This window comes from Malaclemys terrapin, chromosome 10 (assembly GCF_027887155.1).
Source record: "Malaclemys terrapin pileata isolate rMalTer1 chromosome 10, rMalTer1.hap1, whole genome shotgun sequence".
NCBI lineage: Eukaryota > Metazoa > Chordata > Testudines > Emydidae > Malaclemys > Malaclemys terrapin.
Genome location: NC_071514.1, coordinates 44,807,230 through 44,826,784, shown reverse-complemented (window position 1 = coordinate 44,826,784; position 19,555 = coordinate 44,807,230). Strand labels below are relative to the sequence as shown.

The 19,555-nt window shown below is 42.3% G+C and overlaps 1 protein-coding gene across 11 annotated transcripts in view; it reads right to left on the bottom strand.

Moving 5' to 3' along the window:
- NEO1 (neogenin 1) overlaps positions 1-19,555 on the bottom strand; it is a 553,038-nt gene that overhangs the window by 226,807 nt on the left and 306,676 nt on the right. For all 11 annotated transcript variants that reach the window (XM_054041102.1, XM_054041112.1, XM_054041104.1 and 8 more), the window contains exon 5: positions 15,747-15,883. In XM_054041102.1, the coding sequence (XP_053897077.1) occupies positions 15,747-15,883 (137 nt within the window). The remainder of the gene's footprint in view (positions 1-15,746; positions 15,884-19,555) is intronic.

Below are 19,555 nucleotides of genomic sequence, written 5' to 3'. Positions count from 1 at the left end.
TGTAAGTTTATAAATTGAATAGAAGTCAGCAGACTGAATTTGAAATACATTTACTACTTGTTTCCCCAGCATTTCTTTCACTACCAGCACCACCACCTCTTTTACCTAGCGGAAATCCGACAGATTCTTTCCTTTGCTGGTTGAGATCAAAACAGTTTTCCCAGTACCCACAACCTACTATAATATTGCTAAAATAAACCTGATACATAACACCACTCCTCCTGTTGACAGGAAAGGGAAAAAACAACATAGAATCATAGAATATTAGGGTTAGAAGAGATCTCAGGAGATCATCTAGTCCAATCCCCTGCTCAAAGCAGGACCAACACCAACTAAATCATCCCAGCCAAGGTTTTGTCAAGCCAGGCCTTAAAAACCTCTAAGGATGGAGATTCCACCACCTCCCTAGGTAATCCATTCCAGTGCTTCACCATCTTCCTAGTGAAATAGTGTTCCCTAATATCCAACTTAGACCTCCACGCTGCAACTTGAGACCATTGCTTCTTGTTCTGTCATCTGCCACCACAGAGAACAGCCTAGCTCCATCCACTATGGAACCCCCCTTCAGGTAGTTGAAGGCTGCTATCAAATCCCCCCTCACTCTTCTCTTCTGCAGACTAAATAACTCCAGTTCCCTCAGCCTCTCCTCGTAATCCATGTGCCCCAGGCCCCAATCATTTTTGTTGCCCTCTGTTGGACTCTCTCCAATTTGTCCACAACCCTTCTGTAGTGGGGGGACCAAAACTGGACGCAATACTCCAGGTGTGGCCTCACCAGTGTCGAATAGAGGGGAATAATCACTTTCCTCGATCTGTTGGCAATGCTCCTACTAATACAACCCAATATGCCGTTGGCCTTCTTGGCAACAAGGGCACACTGCTGATTTCATATCCAGCTTCTCAGCCATTGTAATCCCCAGGTCCTTTTCTGCAGAACTACTGCTTAGCCAGTCAGTCCCCAGCCTGTAGCAGTGTATGGGATTCTTCCTTCCTAAGTGTAGGACTGTGCACTTCTCCTTGTTGAACCTCATCAGATTTATTTTGGACCAATCCTCCAATTTGTCTAGGTCACTCTGGACCCTCTCTGGACCCTCCAGCGTATCTACCTCTCCCCCCAGATTAGCGTCATCTGTGAACTTGCTAAGGGTGCAATTAATCCCATCATCCAGATCATTAATAAAGATGTTCAACAAAAACAGCCCCAGGCCCGACCCCTGGTGCACTCCGCTTGATACTGGCTGCCAACTAGACATCGAGCCGTTGATCACTACCCATTGAGCCCAACAATCTAGCCAGCTTTCTATCCACCTTATAGTCCATTCATCCAATCCATACTTTTTTTAACTTGCTGGCAAGAATACTGTGGGAGACCGTATCAAAAGCTTTGCTAAAGTCAAGATATATCACATCCACCGCTTTCCCCATATCCACAGAGCCAGTTATCTCATCATAGAAGTCAAACATCCATGTAGCTAACAGAAATTTGACTTTGTACCAAATCCTTTCAAACACTGAACTATATCCTTCTTCACTGGGAACAGAGAAAGTTCAATGGAGTCCACTGTAAGACTCAGCTGTGTAGCTAAAGAAGAGTTCAGAGTTCTACTTTTCCTGGGATCTTCTTATGCTCACTGCCACATACAAAATGCCAAAGACATGTGTGAATCAAGGATTTGTGCATAAACATGGCTTTGGGTGTGTGTGAAACCTAAAATGTGTATATGAATCTGTGTGCATTTGCTGATGAATGATCTTCTAGTTTCTCTTAAGGTTTTATGTTTTTCCTTGTGGCACTGGATATTTCCTCTTGTTTAAAGATTTCCACCTAAAACATACCATTGATGTTAAATTCATTGTTTTGGTTAATATTACATATGGTCCTTACTGTTTAATGACCAGGTATTACCATCTTGAAACATACAAATATTTAAAAGAATATAGTGTGTACATTGAGGTAGACTTAATCCAATGCAGCTGTTACAAACAGTGTTACTAAAGTCTTGTCTACACTACAAATACTTTGCTGGTATAGCTATACAAGCCGAGTCCCCTACTATGGATGCAGCTGATGCCAACATTTTTTTTTGATGGCATTTCACCACCACTTTCCTGAATGACATTACAGCTATGCCAACAAAAGCACTCTTTTATTAAAATATCTGGGGTTTTTTGGCCAGCATGCTTATATTGGCTAGGGGGTGTGGTTTTTTGCCATCCCTGACCTACATAACTATGCTGACAAAACTGCAAATCTAGCCTAACTGAAAACTCTATGACCTCTCCTGCTTTTCTTCTCATACACCCAGGACATATAAACAGCTTGCTACTTCTTCCACAAACACACATTTAAAATTTGAACGTTCTCTGAAAAACACTTGTCAGTGCCATAATCGATTACTGTAACTTTCTTCTCTGGCATCCCAGTGCCTACACTGCCTGCCTTGAGCATCTGCAAAATGAAGATGCTGGAATTATCTTCCTTGCTTATCAGATCAAATCATGCTTCTTTTGTAATCTTTCTATTGGCTCCCTACTATCCATTGCCTGAAGCTTAAAATTCATTATTTTGCCTTCATGGCCCTAACTCCTGGTTATATCTATGATCTAGTCTGTTATCACACCCTCCATCCCCTCCACTCAACTATCAATGCACAGTTTTGACTCCTCTCATTCCTGTCCTCATGCCTTTAACCACACCACCTGCTACTTGTCGAATGTTCTTCTGATCCTTACTTCCCAAACCACCACTTTCCCAGCTTTTCAATTCCCTCCAAAAAAGATTAACTTCTTTTGCAATATCCACGTTAACCCAACCAAACGTTAAAAAAAAACTCTCCTCAGCATTCTTCCTTCAAGACTTTGAGTGCATCCCATCTTCTGTATTTTTTAAAAAGTGTAGAATTTTCAGGGTAGGCCTGCCTTCATTTTGTGTCCTCTACAGTGTAAGATATCATCAGTTTTTAACAAATGAATGGTCATGAGTAGGACTTGATTAAGCAATATTATTTTATAGCTCTAATAATTCTCTTGATTTTACACCCACAATTTAACAGGTTCAACCTACTGGTTTTGGTAACTTACCAGCAACTGCCTCAAAATTCCTACGGGGCTGCACCTACAGCCACTGTACTTTGGGGGAGCTCTCAGTTAAGAGTCTCTGAGAAGAGCCGTCCCCTTCAATAGCCCTAACATTGTGAAACAATGCCTTTTTACCCAAACCTGGTAAGTACAGGTCTACAATAACTCAGTGAATTATCAGCATGACATATTAATGGAAAAAACTGAGAATATGTTTTAATTAGTACAGTCTGTAGTTAAATATTTCAATAATAAAAGTAACAGCAAAATAACAATAGCGTACTAAGAAACTGGTTCAGATGAAGCACAAGGGAATTAAGTACCCAAAACTTGATTTCTTGTATGAATCTCTATTGATTTAATTCTCTAAGAAGAATGACATAAGAGGGTTGATTGGAATCAGAGGATCATTAGGTGGGAAAAGCTGAGAATTTTTCTAGAGAATAATGATACAATAATCAAATTACAGTCACTCCAACCAATCAACAGTTCTTTGCCAAATTACAATAATAGAGAAATGCAATTAGTCTCCATACAGTGACTTAAGATGGAGAGAAGTACATGTAAAGGACAGAGGTTTAGAGCCTATTAAAAAAAAAAAAAAAACACAACACACAACTTTCCTAAATTAATCAGTATCACCCACAAGTGGAAGTTCATCATCATCACTCCCATAACCGCACTGGTCGTTGGGGCACCATCATTGATGAGCAATCGACCAATTGTCTCCACCCCTGATGATTGTGTGTCAGTGCTTCAGTCTCTGCGAAATCCATTCCTGTCCACTCTTTTATGTTGTCAATCCATCTCTTCTTCTGTCTACCTCTTCTTCTCTTCCCGTGTACTGTCCCTTGGAGGATGATCTTAGATAGGCCAGATGATCTTGTTACATGGCCGTAACACTTCAGCTTACGCTTCTTTATGGTCGTCAGGAGGTCTTCATATGACCCAGTACATTGGGTGATGATGATGTCATTAGTGACGTGGTCGAAGTAGGAAATGTCCAGGATTTTATGAAAGTATCTCATCTCTACTATCTGTATTTTCCATTCAAGTTCTGCCATAAGGGTCCATGTCTCGCACGCACACAGAAAAATGGAGATGATCAATGCGTGCAGCAGTTTCAGTTTGGATTCCAGGGAGATGTTCTTATTCCTCCAAATTGGCTTTAGCTTTGTCACTGTTGCTGCTGTTTGCGCAGTTCTTGCCCGAATTTCTGCCTTGGATCCTTCATCATTGATGATTAACCCTAAATACTTGAACTGTTTCACTGTCTCCAGCTCTTGTCCACTGACAGTGATATGCTGATCCCATCACGTTTGTTTGTCATCAGCTTGGTTTTCTCTGCACTAATTTCCATGCCATGTTTTGCAGAGGCTTCATCCAATCATTTCACAAGGTTGGCAAGTTCATCTTCGCTGTCTGTCAGTCCATCAATGTCATCAGGAAACCAAAGATTTGAGATTGTTTGCCCACAATGCTGATTGTGCATATGTGATCTTCGAGGGCATCAGTCATTATATGCTCCAAGTAGATGTTGAACAATGTGGGCGAAAGAAGGCAGCCTTGCTGGATTCCAACAGTGGTGCGAAACCACTCTCCTATTGTGCTATTGACGAGAACTGCACTGCTGGCCTTGGCATACAGTTGTTTAACGGTAAGAATAAGCTTATGACCAACATCGTACTTCTTCATGATTGCCCAGAGAGCTTCATGCCATATTCCATCAAATGCCTTCTTGAAGTCAACAAAGACATAGTAGATGTCCTGCTGGTGTTGTAAGTACTTCTCACATAGAACACGAAGGTTGAAAATCTGTTCTGTGGTACTTCTTCTAGCACGAAAGCCAGCCTGTTCTTCAGCAATGATATTTTCTGCTTGTGGCTTCAATTTGTTCAATATGACTTTCAACATCACTTTGCTGGGATGGATAATTAAGCTTATGGTCCGGTAATTTTGACACAATTGCAGGTTGCCTTTCTTTGGCAGAGAGATGATTAGTGACTGTGTCCACATGATCTGGCAGACCGGCGTGTGGCCCTCCTTTTTGCAGTTCTTGGTGAGTACATCTATTACTATTTCTCCTCTGAATTTCATCAATTCAGCTGGGATGTTGTCAATACCTGTAGCCTTTCCGTTCTTGAGTGATTTCACAGCTGTCTCCACTTCTTCACAGAGTATTGGAAAGTCATCCTTCTCTGTTGAATCTGGGCTGTCTCAGACACTAGGATCTCCATTTGTCTGGTGGTTGTATAGATCAGAGCAGTAGTTTGTCTACCTATTGATGATGTCCCTTTCTTCTGTAAGACTGTTCCCTTCTTTGTCTTGAATTGCGTTAGCTTTGGTCCATCTTTCCTTCATTAGATCTTTTACAACTTGGAAGGCTCGTTTGCTATTTTTGTTATTGATACACTCTTCAATTTTAGAACATTGTTTTTCAATCCATATCTCCTTGGCCACCTTCATTCCTTTCTTAATCTTTCTGCCAATTGCTCTGTATTTATCAGCTCCCTCAGTGCTGTTCTTGTCTCTCTTAAGTTCTCTTCTAATGTCACACATTTGTAGTATTTCATTTGTGACCCATGGTTTTGTTTTCTTATGATATTTCCCAAGGATGTCCATTGCTGTCACAATTTTACAGCGTTAAAATTGCTGGTCGTTGTTTCTACGTCTTCCTCTAGAGCAAGCAACGGGGCAAATTTTCTGCCGATCATTGCTTGGAATGACTCTGCAATGTTTCGGTCTCTGAGTCTTTCTAAGTCAAACTTGGTTCTGGTGAACTTTGGCCTGACGATTTTCCTTAGCTGCAGCCAAAAATTTAGCATCATAAGGTTGTGATCATTTCTAATATCAGCACCAGGGAAGCTCCTTGTTTTAGCTCTGTTAATCCCAGAACATAATCGGTTTTGCACCTTGATGTAGTCGATCTGGCTGTGATGTAGACCAGTAGGTGCGTGCCATGTTGATCGTCTGGATGCTTTATGTGTTCCTGTGTTTGCAAGAACCAGACTGTCATAGCTGGTAAACTCCAAATGTCTCAATCCTCTCGCATTGGCTACTGCATTACAGAAAGGGCCACAATAATCTCGCCAATATGCCTGTGCATCAATACCCACTTTAGCATTCCAATCTCCTTGTACAATCAGGATATCTTTCTTGTGTACCTTATCGATGATGTCTTGGAACTAATTGTAAAAATCTTCAATTTGCTCATCGTCATAGTCTGATGTAGGGGCGTAGACTTGTAGCATTGTGATATTAAATGTTACTGCCTTTAGATGGATGGAAATAAGCCTCCTGGACATTGGGCAGCATCCTAATACTGAATTCTTGATATCTTTATGCACAAGAAATCCTACGCCTTTTCTGTCCAGGGACAGAATAGGCCCATTGCTCCTCCTGCATGTCGTAACAGACAACTAAAATGGGGCTGCTTGCAGAGGGATAGGCTCTACTAGGTTAGAAATTTGCCCAAGACATACCATATGATGAGCAAGTCAACAATGTCCATACCGGATTGATTGCAGCCTGGATTAATAATGACAGAACCATCCATCTCCCACCAGGGCAGATGCGACAAGTATACTACTGGTGTAACCCCACAAAGAGGATCCGTGGAAGAGATAACATCACCATAGCCACATGGAATGTAAGGACATTGAGACAAATAGGGAGGCTGAAAGAACTCACATACGAAATGGAACAATACACCTGGCACCTCCTAGGAATCCCTGAGGTCAGATGGAAGAACTTTGGACAGGTACTAACAGAAGAAGGCCATGTACTCTATTACAGTGGAGACGACAAACATGTCAATGGCGTAGGATTTCTTGTGCATCAGAGGAGGTTACTTACTTGTAACTGGAGCTCCTTTGAGATGTGTCATCCCTATTTGGATTCCAAATGTGAGTGTGCATGCGCGCCATGTGATGGAGCTGGAAGGTTTTTGTAGCAGTGCTCGTTGACCTGCATGAACGCTGTGCATACCCCCCATGCTTGCAGCCAAGGCTATAGGCAGCCATATGGGTTGACACCACTCCAGTATCCCTCTTACCACTGAGAAGTCCAGTCCACAGCAGAGGTGATGGAAGGTGAGTGTTAGAATCCAAATAGGTCCACACATCTTGAAGAACCCCCAGTTACAGGTAAGTAAACGCCTCTTCTTCAAGTGATAGATCCTATATGGATTCCAAACATGGGTGTGATTAGTGAGTAGGTGGGTGCGAGGACTTGTGAGGGAGCACTGTCTGGAGTACAGCACGGCACACAGCTATGCCCACTTTTGTCACCGGTGCAAAGGTGTAATGAGCCGGGAAGGTCGGAATGGAGTGCTATGTGGTGGCATGAGAGATATCCTGCCATGGTACTTATGTGAGGCAGGCAGAAGTGGCCGCGAGTGCTCGTATAGTGCATGCCGTGACACCAGGAGGGGTGTACATTCATAGATGCTGTGATGGGATCCCCCGGGGTACAACCTGGAACTGTGGGACTGCTGTGCCCCCTTAACTCTCCAACCTGGGCTGGCTGTCTCAGTGCTATGACAATGATAAACAACCAACCCCGCCAGGTGCTGTAATCACTCAGCCATCAGCATGCGGAGACTCGTACCCAGCGAAATTGTATGAATGCTCTTTAAGTCACTCATGAATCATACAGAGAGAGGCAGCAGCCAATCACCACAGCCTCCAGCTTTGCACCCCAGAAATATAGTGTCTTACACTGCTCAAGACTCCCTTGCACAGTGCAAGCTCATTAATTAGTTCGCCACTTCGTCAAAGGAAATTGGACATGAACCAGGATTTGTAATCTGAGCTGAGATTTCCAAAGCACTTCAACCAAAAACACACTGTTTTAGGTAAAATATAAAACAGATTTATTATCTACAGAAAGACAGATTTTAAGTGATTATAAGTAGCAGGCATAGAGATCAAAGTTGGTTACATAGGAAATAAAAATAAATTCACAGACCAAGCAGGATTTGAATCAAGCAGTCTCTAACCCTAATACATGTTAGAGGCAGCTCACAGTTCTCAATACACAGGCTGAATTCCCTTTCCCAGACTGGGGACCAATCTCAACAGTTCAACATCTTTGTCTTCCAGACAATCTTCCAGATGTTGAGATGGGGGAGGAGAGAGGTCAAGTGATGATGTCACTGTCCATTTTTTATACTTTCTTCCAGCTGCTAGAAAGGTCCTTGCTGTGACGTGGGGGTCAGGCAGAACTCCATTGCGTACGTACCCTCTCTAAGAAGTCTCTGGGAGAGTGGATTCTTCTTGATGGGCCAACGACGCCTGCCTGGTCAGTGATAGTTGCTCCTTTGTTGCCACTGAAAGCCTGGCTGTGGGCGTTCCCCAAACTCAACATATTTCAGTTACACACACATAGCAAAATGTTATAACTTTGGATACAATATTACGTACAATTCAACAGAATATTAATATTCAATAGATTAAGACTTCTTAAATGATACCTCACAAGACATACTTTGTACAAAAAATATCAAAAATCATATCACAGTGGTGAATACGGGGGTTCCAGGGTGTTTCTTTGAAGTACAGAATGTCATAGGTGCCTCCAGAGATCCACTTGGAGATCCTCTGCAAGGAGAGGACATGCCCCTTGTATCAGTTGACAATGGCAATAAAGAGTCTCAGAGAAATCAGAAAGGCACGCGTGCATTGGAGGTAGAAGGCAAGTGCACAGTGGACGTTGAGGGAATGGAAGGCACTGTCAGGGTGAGAGGTGTGGAGTCTGGGATACAAGGCCAAGAGGCGAATGCACTGATTCAGGTGGAATTCTGACACCACCTTTGGTAGGAATTTCAGATGCAGGTGCAAGGAAACTATCTTTGTGGAAGATCATGTAAGGTGGGGTCAGCCATCATGGCCACCAGTTCGCTGACTTGTTGCGCCAAGGTAATGGCCACCAAGAAGAGTACTTTCATGGAGAGGTCGGAGAGGGAGAGGGACCAAGTGGTGAGGGGCTCAAAGGCAGTTTTGTGAGGACAGAGAGAATGAGGTTAAGATCCCATGGAGGTGACAGGTTTTGTATCAGCAGGAAGGTATTGAGCAAACCTTTTAGAAAGTGGATGGTGGTAGGGTGCGAGAACATGGAAAAGTTGACCATCAGGGGGTAAAGGCACTGAGCAAGTACACCCGGATGGAGCTGAGGACGAGGCCCAAGGTTTTGAGCTTGAGGAGGTAATTGAAGCTGATGGGTGTGGAGATCAATTGCATTGGGTGTCGATGCTGGTGCACCCATGAGGTGAAGCGCTTCTACTTGGCCCGGTAGCAGGCCCTGGTGGAGGACCTTCTACTTTGTGTAAGGATATGTTGGACCTGGGTGGAGAATGTCATGGCTATTCCTGAGTCCCAGCCAAAAAACAAGCTGTGAGGTGGACAGGACCAGGACTGGGATGTCAAAGCTGGACCTGGTCTTGTGTGAGGAGATCTGGGCTGGCACAGAGGCAGATCACAGTGTGAACAGAGAGGTGGAAGTCTGTGAACCAATACTGACAGGGGCAGAATGGGGCTGTCAGTATCACCTTAGTTCAGTCTCTGCAAATCTTGTGGAAGACTTGTGGGAGGAGGGGAAGGGGGGAGAAAAGTATAGAGCAGATCGCCCCTCCGGGGGGAGAGAGAGGCATCCCCCTGAGAGTCGTCTCCCATAGCTCCTCTGGAGCAATCAAGGGGCAGTTTGTGGTTCTCGCTGGTTGCAAAAGGTTCCCAAAGAGGGGGGGGTGGGTGCCCCACCTGTGGAAGATGTAAAGGAGAATGGTGTTGTGTAGTTCCCACTTGTGGTTCATGTGAACAGACCTGCTGAGTGTGTCTGCCAGTGAGTTTTGGGTGCCTGGGAAGTACGTGGGCCTGGACTGTAACGTGGCGTTTGAGGCACCAGTTCCACAATCAGATGGATTTGGTAAAGAGGGAAGAAGAGTAGGAGCTGACTTGTTTATTGATATAAACCGTTGCTCCAATATTGTTGGAGAGCAGCTGAATGTGGTGGGACCAAATGAGGGGAAGGAAGGCCCGACACATGAAATGGACTGCTCTCAACTCCAGGATGTCGATATGCAGCCTGGTTTCCCATGGACTCCAGATCCCTTGGGCTGTGCGGTGGTCCAAGTGATGGTGGCTTGTGGGATAAGGAGGTGTAAAGGGGGTATGCCCTTGGAAAGGTTGGCCCACCACATGAAGGAGACCAGGACCATCTGGGGAAGGAGGACTCTGTGGTCTGTAGATGGAGAGGAGTAACAGCTGAAGGCAACACATGTGGAGGCAAGCGTGGGGCGTGACAGAGGTGCAGGCTGCCATATGTCCACAGAGGACGAGACAGTGGCAGATGGTGGTGCAGGGGTTGCGGCATAAGTGCACAATTGTAGAAGTGAGCATGGAGAAGCGATCTGCCGGGAGGAAGGCTCGTGCAGCGACGGAATCCAATCAGGTGCCAATAAAGTGGATGACCTGGTTAGGTATGAAGACCAACTTCTCCTCATTGATACAAATGCCCAAAGAGATGAGGAGGGCACAAGGAACTATGATGGCAGTGATGAAGACTTGTTGGGAGAGCACCGTGAAGAGCCAGTCATCCAGGTAAGGAAACATGGAGAAGCAGACACGTTGTATGTGGGTGGCGACAATGGCAAAGACTTTGGTGAAGACATGGGGAGCTGTCGCAATACCAAAGAGGAGGACTTGAAATTAGTAGTGAACTGGAGGAACTTGCACTGGGCAGGGTGAATATCCATGTGGAAATAGGCATCATTCAGGTCAATAGCCGCAAACCAGGCTCCATGAGGGAAGGAGGGAATAATCAACGCTAGCACACCATGCGGAACTTGGATTTCTGGAGAAATCTGTTGACTACTCAAAGGTCCAGAATGGGTCGCCGTCCCCTGCCCTTTTTTGGGATGAAGTAGTATGGGGAGTAAAAGCCCCTGTCCCAGTAGCAAAGCAGGACAGGCTCTATGGCACCCTTGAGGAGAAGAGCACCAGCTTCCTATTGCAGGAGGGATTGATGAGAGGAGTCCCCATGGAGGCTATGAGGCAATGAGGCAGGAACTCTATGGAGTACCCTGATGGATGATCTCCAGTACTCAACTGTCCATGGCGATCTTGCCCCGATTGTGGGCGAATGGAGCAAGTTGGCCCCCAAAGATGACATGGGGTGCTGCAGGTGGGAGTAGGAGCCGTTCCTGACCAACACATTAAAACTGTTGTTTGCACTGCTGCTGGACAAAGAATGTCATCCCCGAAACTGGAGGGAAAGCTACTGTAACTGAACATACTGAATGAACTAACTAATGACTGACAAATTTATTTGAGCATAAGCTTTCGTGGACTACAGCCCACTTCTTCGGATGCATATAGAATGGAACATATATTGAGGAGATCTATATACACACATACAGAGAGCATAAACATATATGTGTGTATATAGATCTCCTCAATATATGTTCCATTCTATATGCATTCGAAGAAGTGGGCTGTAGTCCACGAAAGCTTATGCTCTAATAAATTTGTTAGTCTCTAAGGTGCCACAAGTACTCCTGTTCTTTTTGCGGATACAGACTAACACGGCTGCTACTCTGAAACCTGTAACTAATGACTATCAACTAGGAACAACTATTCAGACAATTATATACAGAAAGGTACTAGAAAAATCACTAGTTTAGCAGAGCCAAGAGTGTGGAGGGACAAAGGGGTTCCGACTCCAGCCATGTGGTGGTAAGAGGGAACCGGAGCAGCGTCAACCCACACAGCCTATTACAGCCTCAGCTGCAAGGGAGGCACATGGCACATGTGCGGGTCAACGGGCACTGCTACGAAAACCTTTTCGCTCCAGCACATGGCACGCATGCACACCCATGTCTGGAATTCATATAGGGACCATCACTCGAAGAAAAATAGTTTTTCTCTAATGCTTTGATACTAGAAGTCAGATGTTCTTGTTGCTAATTCTATAGCAACTGATTGGCATAAAAGGACTAACTTTCAAAAAAATATTAAAGTTTTGACACAACCAAACAAATGAATGTCAGAAGTAAAGCCAACATCATTGTAGGTAGATCTGTCTGATTATGCTTGGTTGTTTCAGTGTCACACATTAACACTGATCTCAGATTCTTTTAATACCCAAATGGCCAGACACAATGGGACAAGTTAAGGATGCAGTGTCAATCTTAACTTTGATTTTCTTTGCTTTCTTTAGTTTGTCTCATAGCTTTGATTTTATTTCCACTTCTACATAAAGAAGTTTGAGTCCCCTTGATGATCCTGTAAAATACATAATCAGTTTCTTAACCATCTAAACACACAACACACAGGGTCTCACATAATCCACCTTGCATAGATATGTATCAGCCTGCATATAAATACACAGAAAAAAAGGCACACCAGTCTCCCCAAGTTTCTTCTCCCTGCCCTGGAGTCAAGATCAATAGATGGCATTTGCAGCATATGCTGAAGGTCAACAGATTCTCATGATTTTGGATCAAATGGAAGTAATTCCAAAGAGAAGCAGCTCTCAAAAAGAATAACTTCTCAACAAAACCCTTTACTTTTAAACCAAGCAGGCTCCAGCTTAAGTGCCCGATAACTACCATAACAGCATTTTATGAGGCGAGAAGCATGCTCTCAGACAGGAAGTTCCCATACCAGTTAGGACTTCACAGGTCAATACCAATATATTTTATTCCATCTAGAAACTAACAAGCAACTAGTGCAGATTGAGCACTGGTAATTTGCTCCCAGTAGAATACTCCCTCCAACCAGTAGGCAGCCAAATTTTTGCACCTTCTTAATATGCAATCCCATAAAGAATATTGTCCAATAACAATCTTCAGGTGAGCAATTTTCCTTTGTTAATTTAACATTAAGATTACAGGGAGGAAATAGACAATATGAAATCTGATATTCTGTGACCTAATATTTCACAACAAATTATGTAAATTTTGAGAGGAGGCTTTTAACATGTATTTTATAACCCAATATCCCAGAGGTAAGCACTCTTGAAAGGTAACTTTCTGAACCATTTAACACTATATCATGGCTTGCTTTGTTGTGTTCGTTGTTTTTTTTTTTTTTAAATATATCTATATAAACTCAATGGTTAAAAATAGACCACTAGCCAATTTTCCCCATCTGCTCATTTTCCTTTTCCAGAGCTGGTATGCCAGGACAATACACTTGGGTATAGTTCCACCCTGTCAGAAAACGGAGACAGCATACAAAGATCTTTTGGCAATATCAGACTTTGGGATGTGCTAGTGCTTTAGTTGAGACTCCTAAAGCTTCCTAACAACCATAGATAAATATGCCTTGAACCCTGAACTAGATTTTAACTACCATAAATACATGACTCTACTAATCTGAATAGAGAGGGAACCTGAACCAGCATAGAAGGTTGGAAGTAGCCTGGAAGGCACCTCTCCACATCTAAATGACCTCATCTGAAGAGAGCAGATTTCCATGAAATAGAAGAAGAGTACTGTGTAGCTCGAAAGCTTGGCACTTTCACCAACAGAAGTTGGTCCAATAAAAGATATTACCTCACCCACCTTGCTACTTTATGAAAATTTAAGACAGAGTTCAATGAATATACATTTGAGGGACACTTCTGTCACAGAAAGTTGTGCTTATTACTCTGGACTCCCTAAAGCAGTATACTGACTCTGTGTGCTTGGCTTTATGTACATGTATATTACCATATACACCCGTTCATAATCCGAATATTTTTGGTAAAAAAATGATGCATCAAAGAGCGGGGGTCGGCTTATAAACGGGTCTACACCAAAATTTGATGATTTTAAACTCAAGGGAATCATTGAATTGAATATCTAATATATTGTCATTTTGTTTACCTGGAGTGTCTGCAGGCACGGAGCCCCTCAGCTCCCTGTGGACACATGGCACATGTGCGGGTCAACGGGCACTGCTATGAAAAGCTTTTAGCTCCGGCACATGCCATGTTCCCAGTCAATGGGAGCTGAGGGGCTCCATGCCTGCAGACACTCCAAGTAAACAAAACATCCCGCGCCTCCAGTGGCTTACCCTGATGGCCAAAGTTTGCCAACCCCTGAAATATAGGGTCAGCTTATAAAAGGGTCATAGAATCATAGAATATCAGGGTTGGAAGGGACCTCAGGAGGTCATCTAGTCCAAACCCCTGCTCAAAGCAGGACCAATTCCCAACTAAATCATCCCAGCCAGGGCTTTGTCAAGCCTGACCTTAAAAACTTTAAAAACAGTTTTTGCTATTTTTACCTAACCATCTTGGGGGGTCAGCTTATAAATGAATGGACTAATGAATGAGTATATACACTAAGTTTCAGCTTCAGTATTTCTCTCCTTCTAGACAATTTAAAGTGTATGTATGTCTATTTCCAGTCTTAATTATGTCAGCACTAATTAATGGGATCAAAAATCTTAGCACCTGCAAACAGTAAAATGAATTGTAAATGTATTGATTTCCTAAAGGGAAAAAAGTAATTAGTCCAGATTCCAACTATGCAGAATTAGCTTTGGTTTGGTTTGTAAAGCAAAACACTCTGTTGCAGAGTCACTTTCCTTTCTTAGAAGGACAAACTAATAAAAGGTAATACCATTAGAGACAAATGTTGTCTATAGAAATGAATTGTCTTTAAAACAGGACTGTTGTTCTCATTTATTATGAAACATGAAAAGCTCTAATATTATGACATAGTTACTATTATAAGATTGGCTAATACTACCATTAAAACATAATGAAATGCAACCTCTGCAGAACAATGTTGTGGGGTTTTTTAAAATTGTTTTTATAAAAGCAGCCGTCATTACTGTGCAACCCACTGTAAATAAATCAGTCATGCTCTATGACAAGATGCAGTATATATGCACCAATCAGGCATTTGGGGGCATTTCTATATATTGCAGTAGAACAAAGTTCCAATTAAAAATTCATACCTGAAATCCCTTGCGAGACATGGCAAGGATTAAGAGGTGCCAACATTTCACCTAACTTTCTGTGTCCTCTAGAGAACTTACCTTATTTGTATACTTCTTTGCAAAGTTTACATAACTGAAAGTGTGTCTTTAAATATATGTCTCAATGTTATTTCTCTTAAAAAAAATAGCATTCATGAGCAACCTTACATGTAAATGGTACGCACACAAAAGAAGAGGAAATAAGGTGAATAAATTGATTTCAGTTTTATATTTTTCCAGTGGGTTACTCTAAGACAGTAACATCTTTACGGATTATGAAAAATACCTGTGATAGTGTCCTTGTCAGGTAAGACCTAGAAGGTAATAAAGGTAGGTCAACTTTCAGTCCTAATAACCTAGAGACTGTTCCCTTTAGGAAAGTTTACGGTGCCAAACGTTTAATATTGTCGTAATCATCTGATGTGTGCAACTGTCTTCAATGTGGTTAATACATATGTATAAAAATTTAATTCCTCATTTGAGCGTTTATGAAATCATGAACAATACAAAGAGTACAAAACAGCATGAGTATAATCATGTGACATTTCTAGGAAACCAACTGAGGTTGTTGGTTTTGGTTTTATTGTAGAAAGAACAAAAAACTGAATCCCTTTTGAAGTCAATGAAGATGGAAGAACAAACTCCATAATATATTCACATACGTGGAGATCAGTTCTTTCTCAAAACTAAACATTCGACATACCTTGAACTGCAAGTTCTGCTTGAGCTTCAATTGTCTCATTCCCATTATCCACAATGCAGGCATATGTCCCAGCATCATCTTCTGTGATATCACTGATCTCCAGGCTCCCTCCCGCCAGTAACAGAAATTTTTCAGAGCTGTGTAAGACAGGACATACAGGTAATATAGCAAACAAACTAATCTGTATGTAGTACTGATAGAAAGAAATATGGAAGGTCTCCAAATGAAACTTCTAAATACACTGAAAAAATAGCTGATTACATCACTTCTGAAGTTGGATTCTTTAACGGTATATTAACATAGAGGGATGGTGTGTTTTTAACTAGACTCGTTACTTAAATATAAGCTTAAATTGAATATACATCCCACACAATATTAATGCATTTTTTGCACTTTCAAGCTTCAAATCTTATGAGTTAAATGCAATTCAAGTTATTTTAAAATACTATAATTAAAATTCATGAAAGATATAAGTATTCGATCACTGCCTTCAAAGGATGATTTTCCCAGCACTAAAACCACTCCAGCCATAGCTGGAAAGTGGTTAACTCAAGTGTATTAAAAGCCAAGCTTAGCATCAACATAAGAAATAAATGGTTGTAAATACTCTGTGTAATTGCGTTTTTGTAAAGAAGGCAGCCATTTGAGTTGTATACAAGAGCTCCAAAATAAAACCTGTTCTACCAGGGCTTCCTACACTAAAACTAAACTTACAGATCTAAAATAATGGGAAGACTAAACTTACAAACTCTCCCCCATATGAACATTCAGGGCTGACTTTTATCTTCTTTGGAAAAAATTACCTATCTTCAGATTTTATTATGTAAGCCATGTGAGTGCTTTTTCATGAACAAAACCAACAAAGAACAGTAATTCTAGCCTCCCTCCTTAGGTACCCTCCCATTATATCCTGCTTTCTTGTGTGCCGTTCCTTATATTTAGAAGAATCTTCCGACACTACTCAGTTTTTGCAAAATTTAATTTTAAACAACTGTACACAATACAAGTACACATACATCACTAAAAGTAAAACTGAGAAACAAACAACAAAAGCCTGGTTGACTGGATAAATTCCAAACCATCCCAATGGGAAATAGAAGTATATCAGCTGCCTCTTCTGGAACTGCAGAGCCATATCTTTCTGATAAAATAGTCTTTGACATAGATTAATATAGTAAAATCTGTGTTCACTGGTCTATAGTTATTAATTAGTAATCAATTAGACCAATCCGATCTTTCTGAGTTTGACCAAGTCAAAAGTCCAAAACTAAAAATACTTTTGTGTACGTTCTAGCCTGTATAATTACACTTTTTTCCTTTATAACTTTATTAAAAGGCAAGTGGACAAAATACAATACTCAACCTACGTACTTCCTCTGTTAAAACATTTTAAATTAGGATTATATCATTGGAAGAGATATGCTAACATGATTACAAGGGTAATTTGTTATTAGACAGAGGCCTTTGGAGCTTTCTTCTATCTTATGTCCAACACAGAGAACAGAAGGACATTTAATTTTTCCCAAGACTGTTCTATCCAGATAATTTACAGGTCTGTACTCCAATTTGTGAACCAACTTTTCTGTTGGATGTGCTGGTTTAAAAAATTAAAAAATAAAGAACATCTTTCAAATTATGTGAAAGGAATAGTTCCGTATGGATAGAAATTAGGAACCAGACTGAGAACAAATGTCCAGGAAGACTTGAAGACAAGACTCTTCTATGGACAATGATTCCAGCTGGATAACCCAAAAAAATCTGAGGTAAAAGTAATTATGAAGATGATATATAAGGGAAAACAACACTTCAGAGAGCTTAAAAAGGTTTTATTTGGTTTTTAAAAAGAGTTTAGGAAATTAGGTTGAGAGTCCATGTTCCAGGAAGGCCATACTGGGAGTCCTAGTATCGTGACTGCCTTGGTGCTTGTGCAAGTGAACAGCACAGCTAGCTGGTTCTACACTAGCTGGGAGGAAGACAGCAGAAACTGTTACCTGCAAGCCCTCTCTCTCGCTCTCTCAAATAAAATAAAATAAAATAAAATCAAGGACAGAAGATTTGGAGTGGGTCTAGGTTGTTGCATAGTCTGCAGCAATAAAACATGGTCCTCCAAAGGTCCACCTGAATGTGAAGGGACATTGCTGAAGATGAACAGTTATCCACCACTCTGTATTTGTGCATTTAATTTTACTTTTATCTTTGTTGAATTTCATTTTGTTGTCTATAGCTCAGTTCTTCAATTTATGAAGATCCCTCTGAATTTTAGCTTTATCTTCCAAAGTGTTTGCAACATGTCTCCTCCTCCCCCGATTTGTGTCATCTGGAGCAATGGTCTCAAGTTGCAGTGTGGGAGGTCTAGGCTGGATATTAGGAAAAACTATATTTAACTAGGAGGGTGGCGAAGCTCTGGAATGGGTTACCTAGGGAGGTGGTGGAATCTCCATCCTTAGAGGTTTTTCAGGCCCAGCTTGACAAAGCCCTGGCTGGGATGATTTAGTTGGGGTTGGACTAAATGACCTCCTGAGGTCTCTTCCATTCCTAATCTATGATTCTGTGATCTGCACAAAGATGAGAATCTTTGCCTTTTGGTGTTGATGCTTCATGTCCTTGTCTCTTCTGCTTGTTAGCAGCTGCCACTACCAAGGAGCCTGGGGCAGGATGAGAAAACAATTGTTCACATCCCTTAGAGGGGATATAATACCTCCTCTCTCCGCTTATTTTGCTTCAGGAGGCAAGGAGGAGTGTGTCTGCCAGGATGCCTTAACTGCATAATAGCTTTGCAGAGTCACTCTTGTAGGGGCCGCCGATACCAGAACATCCACCAACTTGTGAGACCTTTCAACACAGCTCCTCTGACTGAATATCCAGAACAGAGGATACCTTTCTTAATAGATTTTGATGACCCTGTGGTCCTCTGGTGGTGGCGAATCGCTTGCTACCTCAACAGCCTGACCTGGTGATGAGGAAGAAGATGCAACAGGATTCTGAGGTGGTGGTGTATTGGAGAAGACAGCAGAGTGACTTCTGGCTGCTCAATACCAATCTCGGTATCGGGAACTGGAGAATAATGTCACAGTTGTAGTGCCGCATGGGAGTGACCTTGAGGACAGTGAATGAGAGTTGTGGGGAGATCCTATCAGGAGAAGGGGTGTCCCACAGAGTCCAGAATGTCCACTGACATGGGCATGGGACCCATCCTTGCCCTGGCCATTGCCCCTTGGGAGGAACCCAGTGCTGTGATTGCTGCATGACCCATTCTCTCCAAGTCTCTGATGAAGCATAGGCTTTCCCTCTTGATTGGGACACATATAAACATACCTCCAAGTCTGAAACCTCTGAAAATGGAGGAGCAAAAGTAATTGGATCTGGGGATAGGAAGCTTGAGCCCGGGGACAGTGGTAATGGGGATATCATCGGAGGCTTGCCTCTCAACTGCACTGGCTTTTGTGGAAGTTTGGGAGATAACGGTACCCCGTTCCTGACATGGTGAAGTAGGAGACCCGCAGGCACAGGTACCTACTGTAAGCCTTCCATTACCTTCCATTCCAGAGATATTGCCACCGAGAGTCTAAGCCGGTGCCTTGTGGCTGCACACACCTCTGGAGTGGTTGAAAGTGGCAACGACTGATGACCCTGCTACAAGGATCTTTCAGTGGACAGCCTCAACGGACCGGGCACAGGTTCCAGAGAGCAATCCCTTCTTCTTAGGGAATGTCTGCTCTAGAGAGTATCTCTCCCTCGAATGTCTTGCAGAGTCTCTGCCTCTGCCCGGCTTCAGTACTGACAAATTTAGACTCAGACTCATAGACTTT